General features: G+C 49.8%; 1 protein-coding gene across 6 annotated transcripts in view; it reads left to right on the forward strand.

Annotated features, from left to right (window-relative positions):
- The window catches only part of GABBR2 (gamma-aminobutyric acid type B receptor subunit 2), a 565,977-nt gene that overhangs the window by 208,810 nt on the left and 339,667 nt on the right, over positions 1–17,500 (forward strand). For all 6 annotated transcript variants that reach the window (XM_085850809.1, XM_085850813.1, XM_085850812.1 and 3 more), the window contains one exon: positions 2,640–2,738. In XM_085850809.1, the coding sequence (XP_085706935.1) occupies positions 2,640–2,738 (99 nt within the window). The remainder of the gene's footprint in view (positions 1–2,639; positions 2,739–17,500) is intronic.

The raw sequence follows: 17,500 nt of genomic DNA on the forward strand, positions 1-17,500 counted from the left end.
CTGAGGGAGTTCCAAAGGAGTGCATGAATGCAAATTGGGGGAGTGGGTCAATTTAAACACTCCTTTTGTGGATAATTAACGCCTTACCTTCATGATTTTGATTTTGATTCGGCCAACTAAAAATGCCTTGCCTTGGAACAGGTAGGTCGTAATGGTTTCTGTATGATCGAGCTTCAAACCTACAAATCGCTATGTACATTGCTAATCGCTTGCCAAGCCAGCCATTCCTCATCAACTGATGTTCGTAAGCCATGTCGATATAATACAGTGCTTGCTCCAACTGTTTCGTTGGAGTGCTTGCTTGAGTGCTTAAGCCACTTGGTGGGCACTCTACAAGCTGCTTGGTTTGAACCATCTGTTTTTAAAAATTCCTTCGATATGATGGACCCAGGTTGCATCTATTTCAAAGTATTAAAGAGGTTGGGATTGGTGTGTCAGATCAGTCGTCGTCGTCATCATCCCTCACTCTTGACAGGTCATTCTTGCCGCTGAAGCAGTCTCTAGGGAAAGGTTATGTTGGGTGGTTTGCTGTTGCATTCCCAGAAGTCAATCAGGCAGGAATTGGTAATTTGCTCAGGGTGCCAGCAACAACTCGTCTACTTTTCGCAAAATACACTGTGGGATGTTTAACGTCCAATAGCGACTAGTACCGGCAGACAAGTCCTCTGGCTTAACATCCATGTGAGGGACCGGTGTACCCATTGATGGACTCGTCCTGCATGTGAAACACCAGGACACCAGTTTATAGTTGGGCCGAGATTCAAATCCAGCCGAGGTAGCTCATAGGGCAGTAGGCACATACCTCTAGGGAGTCTAGGATATCATGCCAGTTTTCCACAGATTTACATTAACAAAGAAAAATACTAATTCTGAGGTTCCTGTCAAGAATGAGCACACAGCGGAGTGTGAATGAGTTCGAAGAGTGTTAGTTGTGTGAATTAATGTCTTCACCTTCAAGTTGAACGTAAGAAGTATAACTGGATTTTCACTTTGTGAAATGCTCGCCGAAGCTACACTCAAATGTCTGAATGAAGCACTCTCCTGGATCTTTTGTCGAAAATTCAAATTTTTCTCCAATTGATTACAAATCCTGAAAAGTCAAACACGAGTCTCAATCTACAGATTGTCACGGTCCCAAGTATCTCTCAAATGAAAGACCTGGAGTAAGGAGAGTTAAAATCAAGGATTACAATTATAGTAAAGAGAATTATAATTGTCCAAACTCTGCATTGTACCTGGATAAACAGTCTATGTACAATAGAAATGAAAACACGACGCGTCGTTTCATCCACACCTTATTCAAAGGACCTGACGTTATTTTCTCTGAATATGATTAGTATTATTATAATTATTATTATTCATATTTTTGTAGCTGATACAAGTCCAGGGTGGAAATTATTTCAAGCGGTGATGCGTCACCTTCATGGTCTCCACCTGTGGTCTTACTTGAGGGCTCATACAATGGCATGATCTCTCTAACATGACCCCATTCACCGATTTGTTTTGGCAGCCATTGTGTTGGACCATAAAAGGATCTATATATTGTGATTATATGCAATGAAGGCTGCTGGGTAAATATTTAATGTTCTTTCCAAATGTGATGTGTAAACTCGTGTTCTTTCTTTTCAGTGAACCAACATGTTTCCATCACAAAAGTGAGGGCTACTAACCTTTATTTTTCCAGGGCGCCCCTCAGTTTCATAATGACTTCGGCTTTTTGAAGGATGAAAAGGTAGAATAGAATAATACGTTGGCAGTGGTATCATATTTGGTAATGATATCACAGAAACTCCATGATCCCTTTTTCCGAGTGGCATGTGCTTTATTTATTTCATCATTTGATGTTTCATCTTGATTTCTCATCCGAGGAACCTTTTGTTACGTTTCCCGTTTCATCGCATTGTCGAATGAATAGCCAAATCCACAAAGGCATTTGAAGCGGTACCTTTTTCAGCGTTGCCTGAAAAGAACCGGAAGTTTTGCAGCAAATTCTGTCGAGAAGGCCGTGAAGTTGCGTGGCAGAGCTTGCGGTCCACCGTGGCCTACCAATCAAATGTATTGTGGATTTTATAGCTTCCTCTTCCCTCCTTTTGCCTCCTCATATTTTACCATCGCCATGACCATTTCGGTTCCTGTCAATCTCCTGTTTTCTAATCCCTCTCATTTTATCACCATCTGGCATTTTTATTGCCCATATTTCTCCACTCATTTCTCATGTGGCACTTAGTTTCTTCATGCAATTTGGTCAAAACGCTTTTGACATTGGTTAATGTGTGAGCATTGGTTTAGTGAACCTCATTCAGAAAGTCATTCTGCCATGGAGCTACGAGCTTTAACCTAGTTGATTGTTATTGAAGGACATCACCCCTTTTTCACGACCTCCCTCCTACATCACCACATGACCATTGACCTCCTTTATTTTAAAATTATTTTTGACTTTCTAGTTTGAACAACCTCACCAATCACACCCTCCCAAGCCAATCCTTGTACTACGCATCCCATCCCAACTGCAATCAACCCCCCATTATCCAATTAAATGGTTATTTAATCTTGTCGACGATGCGCAAGAAATTATTAACGAGTTTGCTCTGCTTAATAAGCACAAGTTCGAGGTGAACAAATGACTGGCCGTGCCACAGGTGCACAATGACCTCACGGGAGAGCTTGAACGAGCGAGCATTGCTATCAACACCCAGAGCTTCTCCAACGATCCTTGCACCAATGTCAGGAAACTCAAGGTAAGCAACAGTTGCACTCACTCTTTGGCCTTCGTTTCCCTTTATTACCTGACTCCTTTGTGGCTGTTCATGTGGTTTTATTGTTTCCTTCAAGTTGTATAATTCAAATGTGAATGTTGATACACTGGGTTATGTACACGTTAAACAATACTGGTGGATGTTGTTGAATGGTCTGCACTCGACGAGGAGTTCAGCTTTCCCAGCTGGAACCTTCCATTGAAATGTCATGATGGCTAATTGACAATGTGTTTCCACAATGATCTATGGACAAATGAAAGACAAGAAATCCATGGAATTAGGCCATAGTGGTGGCAGGATAGCTCTTTAAATTATTATTATTATTATTATTATTATTATTATTATTTTTACAATGTCGATGGTTCATGGAGAAGCATGCACATATTGTTGTGTTTATGAGGGAAAGGAGGAGCTGTGGAGGGGGAGACGTCAGTTACTATTTTTAAGCCCGAACCACCAAGGTAAATTGCATAGTCTTCGGACCTTTTTAATGTGTATTAAGTGTTTGTGGTTCAGCTAATGTTGTCCATTGCTGCGTTTATGGAGTAACAACACTGCCTGTAATTAGTCTATCGTTAGGTTTTCTTGGACCATGTTGTTGTCGTGGGATGCGCAAAGAAGAAAGGCAGACTCAGAGCCTTTTTAGCAGCTCGGCCTATGATTTGCTGATACGCGGGTTGAGCCCCGGTTGGGTCGGTGATGCTGTCCATCATCCGTGTTGTCACGCCGTGATTGGCCGGCGTGTTTCCGCTGAGGAATTGCTCCGCTTCCGGGGCGGGGTCATAGACAAGTTTTAAAACCTTGAGGTATGGAGAATTTGGGGGAAAGAGTTCCCACGATTCTTTTGGGAGGCTCGCTGAGACAGCACCTGAGACCTCGCCTGCTCGATCCGTCTGTTCAGGCTCATCTCCGGCTGCTCCCTACTCGCTCCTGTGGAGCTCCCCCACTTGCCAGGCCCCTCCGGCTGTCACGTATCTGCACCATGCTGTGACGCACTGCCTGCCGGCATTGGCCAGGGCTATAAGCCCCTTACATGCTTGGTTTCTGGTGTGGGTGTAATTGGTTTATTTGGCACCTGGGCAGGATGTAGAATTGTTTATGTTGCGATTTATTGTGTAATTAATTATATTGTGCCTTTTTTATGCCTGATGTGAAAGTTTTACATGTCACTATTGTTTGTCCCATCCTGATTTTTATTTATTAATTAAACAAAATTATATTCCTTAAGGAACCTTGTACACATTATGGTTAAGGCCAAAGTCACATTTGCTCTACGGCGAGGATACGGCGGCTGTACGCCCTCTGAATTGACAGAAACGTGCGGCGGCCGCAGAGTTTCTGCGGTGGCCTCGGGGTGGCCCTACGCCGTTTGGCTATATTTTACAGGCCGTAGGGGTCGCCGTGGAATTTTAGCGCGGAGTTATAACTTTTTTCATTTCTACGTTCGCCGTAGCAATTCGACAAGCCGAAACCGTAGCAATTCGACAAGCCGAAACAAAAGAATTGGTAAAAAAAAATAAAAAAAATAGAACCCACTCGTTACCGTCCGTCTGGCCGCACGTTCACCTTAGGGCCCCCCTGCGGTCGCCTTGCGGGCACCTTGCGTCTGCCTTGAAAATCCTATGGCCGCCGCAGGAATGCCCTTAGGTCACCGTGCGACATCAAATCAAAGACCGTACGGCTTCCCCACGTTTTCGGTCTCCACAATTTATAAATGCGCCGTGCGCCTCCCCAAAAAATAAAAACATATGTGACTGCTACATTGTGTGACCGTGGAAATATTGCGGCCGCCCTATAATTGCTAGTGGCCATAGATTTTGTCGACCCCACGGCCGCCGTGGCAAATGTGACTTCGGCCTTACCATCATCTTGCTGTGTACTGTTGGTGTTTCGTTTGGGTAATCATTAGCGGAATTAATTGAGTAATTATAATTGTTGATTACCGAGGGGGTGTTAGATCCCATACGGAGCTCTGTGGTGGTGCAAGAGTCTCGGTGCCACCTCATTCTAAATTTGATCTAGCACGGTCATCATCGGTTGTAATTAACCAGCATGATCTGTGTCCACCTTGACTGTGGTGAAGCGGTTGCAGCTGGGGGCTGTACCAACAACATATTTATTGTTCCAGGCCAGCAGAAGACCTGAGTGTAGATTTTGTAATTTACAGAAGCATCAGTCTTCGTCGAGAATGAGTTTGAATCAACATATTATGCAGTACATGGGAATTCTGAGAATGGGATCCCAGAATCCTGAGTATTGTGCCCAGATAGGAATGACATATAGACCAACTATTTTGGTTGTTTGCTCTCCACTACCCTTTTTAGTGTAAATGTTATTCCTGATGGGGTTGAATTTCACTAAAAAAAAAACATTCCCTTGTGGTGCAATGCTATCGCTGGCACTGCGTTACCTTCCTTGAAATACTGCACCTGCTAATTGCAGCAAAGAACGAGCAGGCTGTGTTGGCAGCACAAGACCACAAAAACACAAGAATAAAAAGGTTTAAGTTATTGCCGTAATCGATGACAAAGCGCTGACGTTTCGGGCCTTGCCCATCGTCGAAGCATAAAATAGGTCCGACAAAGGGCAAGGCCCGAAATGTCGGCGCTTTGTCATCGATTACGGTGATAATTTTATTCTGGTGTTTTTCTTTGCCTACTTTGAATTTGTCTCATCTTTCTTTCCTTTTATCTTCTCCTTTCATTATTTTTCTATTTTTTTTTTTGTTTCGATTTCACTTCCCTGTTTTGCATTGTCTTATTTGTATGCTCAAACAGTATGGTGCTTTTTGTTATCTTTTCTTGTATTCTCTCTCCTTACTTGATTTATTTTTCCTTTTTCAAATCATCAGCATCTTACAGTTGTCCTCTTTTACCTCCTTTGTTTTATCTTAAATGCCGTTATAAGACATCCTGTGTTATTCAATCGTGTTTTTTTTTTTCCTGCACCATCATGACTCCAAATGCATCGATTCTCATAAAAGATGCAGCTATTCTTCCCTCCACCTCATATCACTCCCAAAAAAGACAAGGATCCCACTGCAATTTTTTGGCACTGGATGACAGCAAAAGAGAGCCAGCTCAACATCGTACATAACCTGACTCAGAGGTGTGATGGATAGAATGTTCTGAGTCTGGCAGGTCGGCAGTTAGTACACCAGCCGAGTAATACTACTTCTACTACTACTACTACTACTACTTGCTACTAATACACATACCCAGCTGAGGGGTGTAGTGACACCTGCTGTGGGGTTGACCTTTTTGCACTTCCTTCCCTTGGGACAGGAGAAATGTGAGGTTAGAGCAGGAATTTGTAATTTTTTCATGGTATCTGGGATAGCTCGTCCACTCTTTGCGTATGACACCGTGGGATCTTTAACGCGCACCAACTAATGTCGGCAGTTGGGACGCCCAGTTTAACGTCCATCCATGGGATGGTACACAGGTTGATGAATCACCATGCCAGTGAAACACCACAATGACAGTTTGGGTCATAGCTGGGTCTGGATTCGAACCCAGGCTGGACAGCTTAAATGCAAGCATGTGTATCTCTTGGCCATCCTACCAGCCCGACCAAGTAAATGGCTTAGCCTTCAAGTTTGGCTGCTTCTCAGCCTCAACCGACATTCGTATCATTTACCCACATAATTTTTTTCACTACACCACTGGTCTCTTCCCTTTATAGGGGGTAAGGTCCAATAGGACCAAGCTTCTTCCCTGCCTTTACCATGATACTCTTGTGCTTCCCCCTTTCCTCAGCCAACTCTCTCCATTCTCCAACCACCCCCACATTATTGATATGACTCCTCACACAATCTTCCCATTTCAACCATGATGTACCTCTTTTCCTCCGACCTTGTTCCCTCAATCTATCCACTCCCTTTGTCATTGTCTCTTCTTCCATCTGCACCAAGTGTCCAGCACACTTTAGCCAGCTTTTCATCAATCATCCCGTCTCGCTCATCTGCACACCAATCTTCTCCCTCAGTTAATCCATTCTCCTCCTATCCACGCTCTTCACTCCTGCAATCCTCCTGACCCAGTTGCTCTCACAAACATGCAACCCCTGTTGCTGCCTCTCTCTCAGTCACTGTTTCAAGACCGTAAACATAGGTTGGCATCACACAAGAACCAAAACTTTTCCTTTCAATTGTCTTGATATCCATCTGTCTGCTAGTTTTATTCAAAAAAAAACAAATAAAAAATTGGTGCAAACAGTTGCATACTCAACTCTTATTCTGGTGTGTTACTAAGCCAAGGTAATCACCGCTCTACATTAAAAACTAGAAGGGAACTCTTCGATGTCGTGAATTTGCAAGATTTGCTTCCGCATTATTACATCATCATACATGTTTCTACCAATGTTGATTTCAATCCCTGAACCCAGATTCAAAATATTAAATAATTCTGGCTACCAAATCAAGCGTCTGATCAGGTTGAAATTTAAAAGTTATTATATTCCCCATGACTACTACATCATGATTTTCACCTCTAAAGTTTCGCCTCGATCTGTTCAGCCGTTTCGGAGAAGAGTTTTGAAGGTTTTTATGTTAACAACAACATGGCTGCCGAACCACGTTACTGATGATGTCATCAATTCTCCCCCCCCCCCAATACAATTTAGCCCAAGATGATCCTCAAAAATTTTCATGCTGATTGGATAAAGCATTTGTCGAATACAATTATGATGTCACAACGAAGCCACCGATGACATCATCAAAAAATGACACTTGTTTCCCATGGGGAGTACTTCGCATGTGCCAAGTTCTAATTTTTTCTATGCAGCGGTTTTGGAGATACAAAGGTCTAAAGTTTTTCCTGTTTTTCCAATATGGCTGCCACACTACGTGACCTATGATGTCATAATTAGGATTAAAACATTGTCCATGAGTCGTCACATCTCTGGTGAAAATTGTGTTAATCAGATAAGCGGTTGCAGAGAAAACAGAAAATTAGCACGGACGGACATCGGTACAAACGGACAACCTGAAAACATGCCTCTGGCAATTTTGTCAGCAGAGGCATAAAAACAAAGTGTATGTATGTATGTATGTATGTATTGTTACGGCTGTGGAAATTCGCATTACACCATGAAGGGCCCGTAGGTGAGATATTTCTAAGTACATGTGTAGTTAGCCCCAAATCCTTTGTCTGGAGGGAATTTATGTGATTCATTCGGGCTGCGATGCTTTGAGTTTGGCGTTTTTCTGTTCTATCTTTATTTTGAATCAACCATGTCTCAACCACGATCACACAACAACCACCAACCACAATGCCGCTTCACAACAACCACCACCACACCTGCCTCTCAACAACCACGCCATCCTCACCACTCCGCCAGCAACCGTCAACATCTCCACGAACACAAAAGGGGAACAACAACAACTCCCACCCCGATTTCCCTGGTAAACAAGAATGATGGTTGGAACTCAACTCCCACCCTGATTTCCCTGGTAAACAAGAATGACGGTTGGAACTCAACTCCCACCCCGATTTCTCTGGTGGAATCTTCCCCCCCGCACCCCCCCCCTCCCGCGTGCCGCGAAGGGAGGGGCGGGGTGCCGGGGAAATAAAAGGGCGCACGGAGGCGCCGCTGGGAGGAAGTCAGGTCAGAGGAGGTCAGGTCAGGGCGGTGGGTGAGAGTGTCAGTGTCAGTCGGCGGTTCATGGTCTTCTGCCCGTCTGGGTCTTGGAGAAGCAGTCCGTAGAGCGACCCGCTCGTTGGAGCTTGCAGTCGGTGGAGAGTCCGGACGTCGCGGAGGGGACGCGGACTGGAGGCGCCGCTCTGCCAGCTGTGTCGCGCAGACCTGCGCGTTCGTACAAGGAGCGCCGGAGAGAACTCGCCCACCATCGCACCGCGAGGGTGCAGGTAACCTGCAACGGTCTCGTGGTACTCGTTCGGTCTGCCAAGTCCCACGCCATAAAGGCCCACGGGCCCTGTCTGCCCCCTTGTCTATGAGGGTGGCTTCTTTCCTTTGCTTTTGAGTAAATGTGTGTTGGGCACCATCTGTAAAGTAGAACTGTACAAGTGTTGCCGTGTGTGCGCGTATTCGGTTTAACTCTTGCTTTCGCTTTATATGTGCATTTTGATTATTGTGGCTGTATATACGTGCTTTCCGTGTGTCGCGGAATAAATGTACATTGTGTTGAACTGTTTTCCCGTTTCGCTTCGTCTCCTTCCTTTTAATTGACCCTCCATCCTGCTTCACATAAGGGGTTCGTAGTGGGCTTAATACGCCCGATAATTAATCGGAACCGTTGAGGCCGACGATAACACCGCTCGGTTATCACTGTAGCACGGAACGGACCGCTTAAGCGGTTCGTGTCCGGAGTCGGCCTGTGGCATGGTGCGATCGCCCGGTCGACCATTCGCGCAGGTACTTAGGTAGATCAAATTTGGCGAGCGACCCTATCCTGCACGGGTAGGCAATTGGCACGATCGTGGTGAGGTTAAACCCCCACCCGTGACTAGCTCCTGGCGTTGGTCCGAGAGGGTCATGACTGAATTGTCCGTCCGGTGGGCGACGTGCCGCGATTCGAGTCACGTGGCCATCCTTACGCCGGCGGGCGCGAATTAGCAACAGTATGTACATATATATATATATATATATATATATATATATATATATATATATATATATATATATATATATATATATATATATATATATATATATATATATATAGATGTACATTTCCGCCGGTTCGGCATGCGCACGACCTTTTCAGCCCAATCCAGGCCGTGCGTCCACTGAACGCGACAATCTAGTCATAGCTTCCGGACAAACGCCGAAACCCAGCTACAGGTGTTTTTAATCCACCATAAACCAGCCAACTATTCTGTCCACGCGCTACAGGGTCAATCGCCGAATTGTCGATATTGTTGTGGTTGACGAAATTCGCAAACCACCATTCAGGTCCCTTAGGTGAGATATCTCGGTAAGTATATGTGTAGTTAGGCCCAAACCCGTTGTTTAGGGGGAATAAATGTCATTTATGCGGGCTGCGACCCTTTTAGATAGCCGTTTTTCTTTTCCTATCTTTATTTTGGACCAGCCGCCATTACTACCACCACCAACCACGTCTCAACAGCCATCACACAACAACCACCAGCCGCAACGCCGCTTCACAACAACAACAACGCCAACAACCACAACCTTTACCGTCACATCTCGCTCTCGCAACCATCGCATCACCGCCATTTCCGCGCCGCTTGTGGGCACCGATACTGGACTCGTGCAGGGCGCGCACTGAGCAGCGGGTGCAGAGGCACAGCCTTTCCGAAGAAAACGGATCAAAAACGACACACGCCCACTTTTGTTCCGTCCTATCGGCGAGCGTGGGGCGATTTGGCCCCGCCTCCAGGTGCGTTGGAGTAATATCGCTATATGCAAATTCATGGATCAAAAAGCATTCACGCCCACTTTTCCTCGGTCCAATGGGGAGCCAGTTAGAGGTGAAGGGTCGGAGGTAAAGGGTACGGAGGGGAGAGAGTGAAGAGTTCGGAGCCAGTGAAGAGTTGGGACGAGTCAAGAGATGAGACGGAGAGGTGGCGGCGGCGAATACGGTCGAGGGGGTGCTCGTGTCGGAGTCGGGGAGCTGCGGAGGGAGAGGCCGGCGGCGCGACCGAGGTCGTGGTGGAGACGCTCGTCGCGGGACCCGAGACAGGGAGATATCCTCCTTCCCCCCGAGCATCAACAACCCCCTCCTGTTTCCCCCCGCGCTGAGATAGTGCGAGAAGGGGGCCCCGTTCCCACCCCATACCAGGCAGTCCCAGCGAGGCCCGCGGAGTCGGGGCGCCACCGCCATTTTGCGGCTCATCATCAGACGGGTAGGCCCGACGCGGTCTCGGCCCAGGTCCATCTGCCCCCCTCATCCTTGAGGGTGGTCCTTTTCTTTTGCTTTGGGTATATGTGTTGTCGGCGCCGTCTGTGAAGTAAAACTGTATAAGTGTTGCCCTGTGCTCGGTAGTCGGTTAGATCTGCATTGTTACATTTGCTTTTTGTGCATTATTGTTGTGTTCCTTCTTCTTTTACATTTGCTTTTGGTGTAATTGTATATGTGTGCTTTCCGTTCATCGCGAAATAAATGTGCTTTATGTTGAACTGTTTTCCCGTTCCGCTTCGTCTTTTCCTCTATTGAATCTCCATCTTACTTCACGTAAAGGGTTGGTCGTGGGCTAAAGCGCCCGATAATTAATCGAACCGTCGAGGCCGACGATAACACCGCTCGGTTATCGCGATAGTACGGAACGGGTCGCTTAAAGTGGCCCGTGTCCGAAGTCGACCTGCGGCGAGGTGCGATCGCCCGGTCTACCCTCCGTGTGGGTACTTAGGTAGGTCGAATTTGGCGAGCAACCCTATCCCACGCGGGGGGCCGATTGGCACGATCGTGGTGAGGCCGAAAGGTCCACCCATGACTAGTTCCCGGCGTTAGTCCGAGAGGGTCACGACTGGATTGTCCGTCCGGTGGCCGACGTCCGGTGGGCGACGTGCCGCGATTCGAGTTACGTGGCCGCTCGCACGCCGGCGGGCGCGAATCCGCAACACTGGTGTCAGGTCGTGCGATATAAACTCATCGCCCTCCTCGCGGCACTGGTATCGGAGAACGGGAAAATGGGCTCTCCTGTCTCCAACTAAATTCACGGGAATCGGTCCAGGGGTGAGAGGTGCGACCCCCGATTCCCTCCAAATTACGAGCGAGCTAAATTAACCCTTTGCGAGAAATAAGATGGCGTCTCAAGGCGAGCGGGAGCCGGGGGTATTAGAAATGTATATGTGTAGTAATGTAGAATCCATGGTCCAGGATGAAATCCCCGTGCAGGAAATGTTGGTTGTTGGAAACGAACTCGCCCAACTGAACCCAGAGCCCGAAATAGGTGCGGCAGCGGCCGCGGTGTATGACACCTCCCCTCCCCCTCTCCACCAAAACCCCCCGATCCTTGCCGAATCGGCTCACCCAAGCGCACCCGACATGGCCCAGCTATTCACCATGCTGGCAAAGATGAATGCGGATGCGCAACAAATGAATGCGGAAATGAAAACGAAAATGGATGCAAACACAAATGAAATGCAAAACGAAATGAAAGGCATGAACGAAAAGATGGATGCGAATACACAGCAAATGAACGGAATGAACAAGCAAATGAAGGAAGAAAGTAAAAAGCTGCGGGGTGAGACGCAGAACATGGGCCGAAGCCTGCAGGCGGGCATGAAGGCAGTGACCAGGGAGCTCAAAATGGCGACTCCACGTGCAGGAGCGAGCGAGCTGGGAGGGGGTGCAACGGCTGACAGGCCCGCGGTGGAGGCGGGTGAAAAAATAATTCGGGGGACGTGTTGGGCGAGGGTCGTGACGGTGACCGAAAGGGAAAAATTAAATGGGGAGACCAAAACGTGTGAGACGAGACACGAGGTGACGACAAAGGAAATAAAAATAGTGGAGACAAGGGAGGTAAAGGGTGAAGAGTTGGCAGAGACACGGGAGATGGGAACGATAGAGGGAAGACTGCACGATGAAGACGGGGTAAGTGACGCACACACACACACACACGGAGGTAGTGGAGGACAATGGGGGTGAGCTGGTGGACTGGGTGGAGGCCCGGTGCGAGCAGCTGGATGGCCTCCTCCAGGAACGAGGGGAGGGAGTATGCCCCCTTGAGGCGAGTCACGACCAGGTGAGTTCGGTCGTGCTTTGCGAGGTCGAGGGGAGGAGTGCTGTGGACAGGTGCACGGAGAGCTTGGGGGGTATAGAGGCCCCGGAGACCCTTGTGGGGACACGAATCCCCAGTGTGGTTGTCCCGGTGTGTGTGGTGCAAGGTGTGAGCGCGTCCCCGTGTGTGGAAGCGACCCCATGTGTGAGTGGTGTGGAGGCGATTGTGCCGGAGTACGTGCTTCCCAGCACGCCGTGTGTAAAAGGGGCACCGCAAGTGGAAGAGGCCGTGTGTGTGAGTGAAACGTCCAGTATGGATGAAACACCGCGGTTGAGTGCCCCCGCGTGTGTGAGTGAGGCACGGTGTATGAGTGAGGAACCGCGGGTGAGTGCCCCCGCGTGTGTGAGTGAGGCACGGAGTGTGGATGAGGCACCGCGGGTGAGTTCCCCCGCGTGTGTGAGTGAGGGACGGTGTGTGGATGAGGCACCGCGGGTGAGTGCCCCCGCGTGTGTGAGTGAGGGACGGTGTGTGGATGAGGCACCGCGGGTGAGTGCCCCCGCGTGTGTGAGTGGTGTGGTTTGTGTGAGGGAAATGGCACGAGTGAGTGGAAGGCCGCGAGTGAGTGGAGCCACGTGTGCGGGGGAGATGGCATGCGTGAGTGAGCGGCCGAGTGCAAGGGAGACCGTGTGTGTGAGAGAGCGGTATGTAAGGGAGATGTCGGTTAGCATGTGTTAACATGCAGCCGCGTCTCCCGGTGTGAGTTTAATGGTGAGGTGTGTTAGCGTCGTAACACGCGGGAGTGCGTGTGTCGAATTGCGACGACGGCGACATGTGAGGAAAGAAAGCCGAGTAGCGGCTGTAGTTGTTTCGGGGACCGTGCCGGGTTCACCCAGCAGTGAGCACGAGGTCCGTGCTGTGCAACGCACGAGGCCCCCACGTGCTCGCTTGCGAGAGTGAAGTCCCGGTCCGGAAACGCCAGCGGTGGATTTGCCGATCCCGCGGACGGACAAAGTTTAGGCAGGATTACGGATTTGGACCGGATGGGTTCTTCACGCGGGCGTATGTGTTAAGCTCCAACGGGCAAAGCACATGTATTCGCGTGGGGAACCCCTCGAGACGTCGGGCTTGTGTTTTTTTTATGCGCACGGTGACGTCATGGCTGCACGTGGGGTTGGAATCCGGCAGGAGGGGTGTCCCTGCCGGATAGTACCGTCCAAGGAGGGACGAGGTACACGTGCAGCTGCATGACGTCACGGGCAGGTGCAAAGTGCGCGAGCTGTGAGTTGCCGCGCTGGTGCTGCGCATGCAAAAAAGAAAAATAAAAAAAAAACAGCAAGCCTCGCTTTCGGGTGAACAAGATTCCTGGGCAAGGGGTGGATGATCCCCTTGACCAGGGCACAGGATGGAAACTAGTTAGGGGGAAGGGTTAGCTTAGTTAGACCGACTTCATGGGGCAGGGGTAAGTCCTCATGGAGTCCGTGGAATGGATTAGGTAGAGGGATTTAGTGAGCTTTAGGTTGGGAAATAAAATGATTTTTTTATTTCGAAGACGGTGACAGACAGTGAATGTGTAGTGGGGACGTAGCTTAGCTACGTAGTGTTAAAAGGAATGTGCTGTAGTTTAAGGGACGACGTGGGAGCACGAGTTAGTTAGGGGAGGTAGTTAGAAGGATGGCAGAGTTCAGCGGTGTGTGTGTTGAAGAGTTGGTGAGTTGTGCGGAGAGAAAATTGGAGTGTGAGGCCAGCGGGTCTGTGTGAGTGGAGCGAATGGGGAATGCATGGTGTGATGAGTGATTGGGGGGAGGAGTGACTCCCGCCCAAGGGACCCCGGGGTCAGTATAAAGTGAGTTAGGGGGTTAGTCAAATTAACAAATATGGAAGTCGTTTTGTTGTTGGTGGGGAAGTAGGCTCGAAACCCGTTTGGAGGGGTGCAGGAGCCCTGTTGACAGGCTGGGAGCGTGGTAGCGAAAGGTGAGTATCGCTGAGTGGGTACCCCGGGCACCAGGCTAGTCGGCCGTGGTAGGCCAAGGGCCCATGGGGGGCTGGGATAGCGTAGTGGGCACGGGTGCGTCTGCTTGGTGCGGGGGCCCGGAGCGCCATTAGCCACGTGGGCAGTGTTGTGGGCACGGGTGACCCTCAGAAAGGGGCCTGGGAAGCCAGCCTGCCACGTGTGCGTTTCAGGGGAGGTGCCATGGGGGGCACTCCCCGGTGTTAGGGAGCTGGTAGGCTCGGAGGCAGTGTAGTGCCCGGGGGTGCCATAGCGTGAGATTTGGCAGAGGGTCGTGCCTGCCAAACGGAGCCACGCGTCCCAGCCATGAGACCGTGTGAGGGCACGGAGAGAAAATTGGGGGGCGAGGCCCGAAATTGTGAGGACACCAACACAGGCGACGGGAATCTGGGTTTATAGAACCAATAGTTTAAGCGAGAGACGCTTGTTGAAAGCCCTGGGGTAGTTAACAGTAAATGGTTAGGGTAGATTAGGAGATGTACCCCTCCGCACCATCCATCCCCTCGCTGTCGTTGTGGGCCGCTGGACCCACTTTGGTTATAGATCGCTGAAGTCTGGGGAGGCCATCCTGAGGCTTCGTTGGGCCTCGACACAGGACGCTAGCTCTCCCTTGTTCCCCTCCGGGAAGGGAACGTAGGGGTTGGGAGTAGGCTAGGTGACAGGATAGGTTAGCCGAACAAAGACGATAAAGGGGGTTAGGGGACGATTTATAGTGGGGAAGTAAAAAAAAATAAATAAAAAAATAAGTTGGGGCTAAATTGGGGTTTGACAAATTAAGGGAGTGGGTATAGACAGTGACAGGCAAAGGCGATAGGTTGGGAGGGAGACCGTAGTGTAGGTCCGAGCCCGCCTTCCGAGTGGCCAGCACCACCGCACTCCCTCCACCAACCTCCACTGAACGGCAATGGCTGGCCAGCTTCATCTGCTGGCTGCGTGCTGCAAGGCAAAGGCCGGCCCACTTCATCGGCAGCTGCTGTTTTGCTGCAAGGCCTGTGCCGGCTGGATCGTCTGCAGCTGCTGTGCTTCAAGGCCTGTGCCGGCCAGTTCATCTGCCGGCTGTGTTTGCCTGCAGCGGCCTTCTTCTGCGGGCTGTGTTTGCCTGCTGCCTTTGCCATGCCATGCCCACTGCCCCTGTTCACCAGCCCCGTTCAATTTTTGCTTTGCCCCCCCCCCTGTTCATTGCCATGTGCGCCAGGATCAAGGCAACAGTTTGCAAGCTGCGAGAACTGCCCTGTTGGCAGCTACAACACGGGCCTGCAGTGGCGGCCCGTGCACCGTGTTTGCGTGCATCCATTCATCCATCCATTCGTTGTGTTCATTGCGTGTGCCACTTGAGCTGGCACGGAGACTACGTTGTGCAGCCCATGCACCGTTGTGGTTCACTGCGTTCAGTTCAAAAGGGAAGGCCTTGGACTGCGTGTGAGCAGCCGGCCACGTTCCCTGTCACCTGCATTGTTTGAGTCAGAGACTGCATGCGAGCAGCCTGGCTCCCTGCTAACTGCTTTCTTTTTGCAGAGTTCATTGATTCTGGGCCATGGTTTAGTGTAAAATTTGTAAGTTAAGGTTAAGATGTACTGCAAATATGAGTGCGCCCCCGGCATGTCTTTCCTAGCGCCGGCAATTTTATTTAAGTCGTCCGTGTGAGTGAGTTTGTTTAGGTAGTTCCTCAGCCCTCAGGTTATTTATTTTGGGGACACGAATACCATGAATGTCGCACTCAGGGATCCGTCGGTAAAATGTACTAGGGGAAAACTACACATGATGGCACACGAAAATTTGACGACTCGGGACGAGTCTGTAAAAAGGGGAGGGGGTAGTGTTGTGGTTGACGAAATTCGCAAACCACCATTCAGGTCCCTTAGGTGAGATATCTCGGTAAGTATATGTGTAGTTAGGCCCAAACCCATTGTTTAGAGGGAATAAATGTCATTTATGCGGGCTGCGACCCTTTTAGATAGCCATTTTTCTTTTACTATCTTTATTTTGGACCAGCCGCCATTACTACCCCCACCAACCACGTCTCAACAGCCATCACACAACAACCACCAGCCGCAACGCCGCTTCACAACAACAACAACGCCAACAACCACGACCTTTACCGTCACATCTCGCTCTCGCAACCATCGCATCACTGCCATTTCCGCGCTGCTTGTGGGCACCGATACTGGACTCATGCAGGGCGCGCACCGAGCAGCGGGTGCAGAGGCACAGCCTTTCCGAAGAAAACGGATCAAAAACGACTCACGCCCACTTCTGTTCCATCCTATCGGCGAGCGTGGGGCGATTTGGCCCCGCCTCCAGGTGCGTTGGAGTAATATCGCTATATGCAAATTCATGGATCAAAAAGCATTCACGCCCACTTTTCCTCGGTCCAATGGGGAGCCAGTTAGAGGTGAAGGGTCGGAGGTAAAGGGTACGGAGGGGAGAGAGTGAAGAGTTCGGAGCCAGTGAAGAGTTGGGACGAGTCAAGAGAGGAGACGGAGAGGGCGGTTGGACGGAGCTGTGGAGAGGTGGCGGCGGCGAAGACGGTCGAGGGGGTGCTCATGTCGGAGTCGGGGAGCTGCGGAGGGAGAGGCCGGTGGCGCGACCGAGGTCGTGGTGGAGACGCTCGTCGCGGGACCCGAGACAGGGAGATATCCTCCTTCCCCCCCGAGCATCAACAACCCCCTCCTGTTTCCCCCCGCGCTGAGATAGTGCGAGAAGGGGCCCCGTTCCCACCCCATACCAGGCAGTCCCAGCGAGGCCCGCGGAGTCGGGGCGCCACCGCCATTTTGCGGCTCATCATCAGACGGGTAGGCCCGACGCGGTCTCGGCCCATGTCCGCCTGCCCCCCTCATCCTTGAGGGTGGTCCTTTTCTTTTGCTTTGGGTATATGTGTTGTCGGCACCGTCTGTGAAGTAAAACTGTATAAGTGTTGCCGTGTGCTCGGTAGTCGGTTAGATCTGCATTGTTGCATTTGCTTTTTGTGCATTATTGTTGTGTTCCTTCTTCTTTTACATTTGCTTTTGGTGTAATTGTATATGTGTGCTTTCCGTTCATCGCGAAATAAATGTGCTTTATGTTGAACTGTTTTCCCGTTTCGCTTCGTC

Source organism: Eptatretus burgeri, chromosome 13, assembly GCF_056783735.1.
Source record: "Eptatretus burgeri isolate ZD-2024b chromosome 13, Ebu_testis_v1, whole genome shotgun sequence".
Lineage (NCBI taxonomy): Eukaryota > Metazoa > Chordata > Myxini > Myxiniformes > Myxinidae > Eptatretus > Eptatretus burgeri.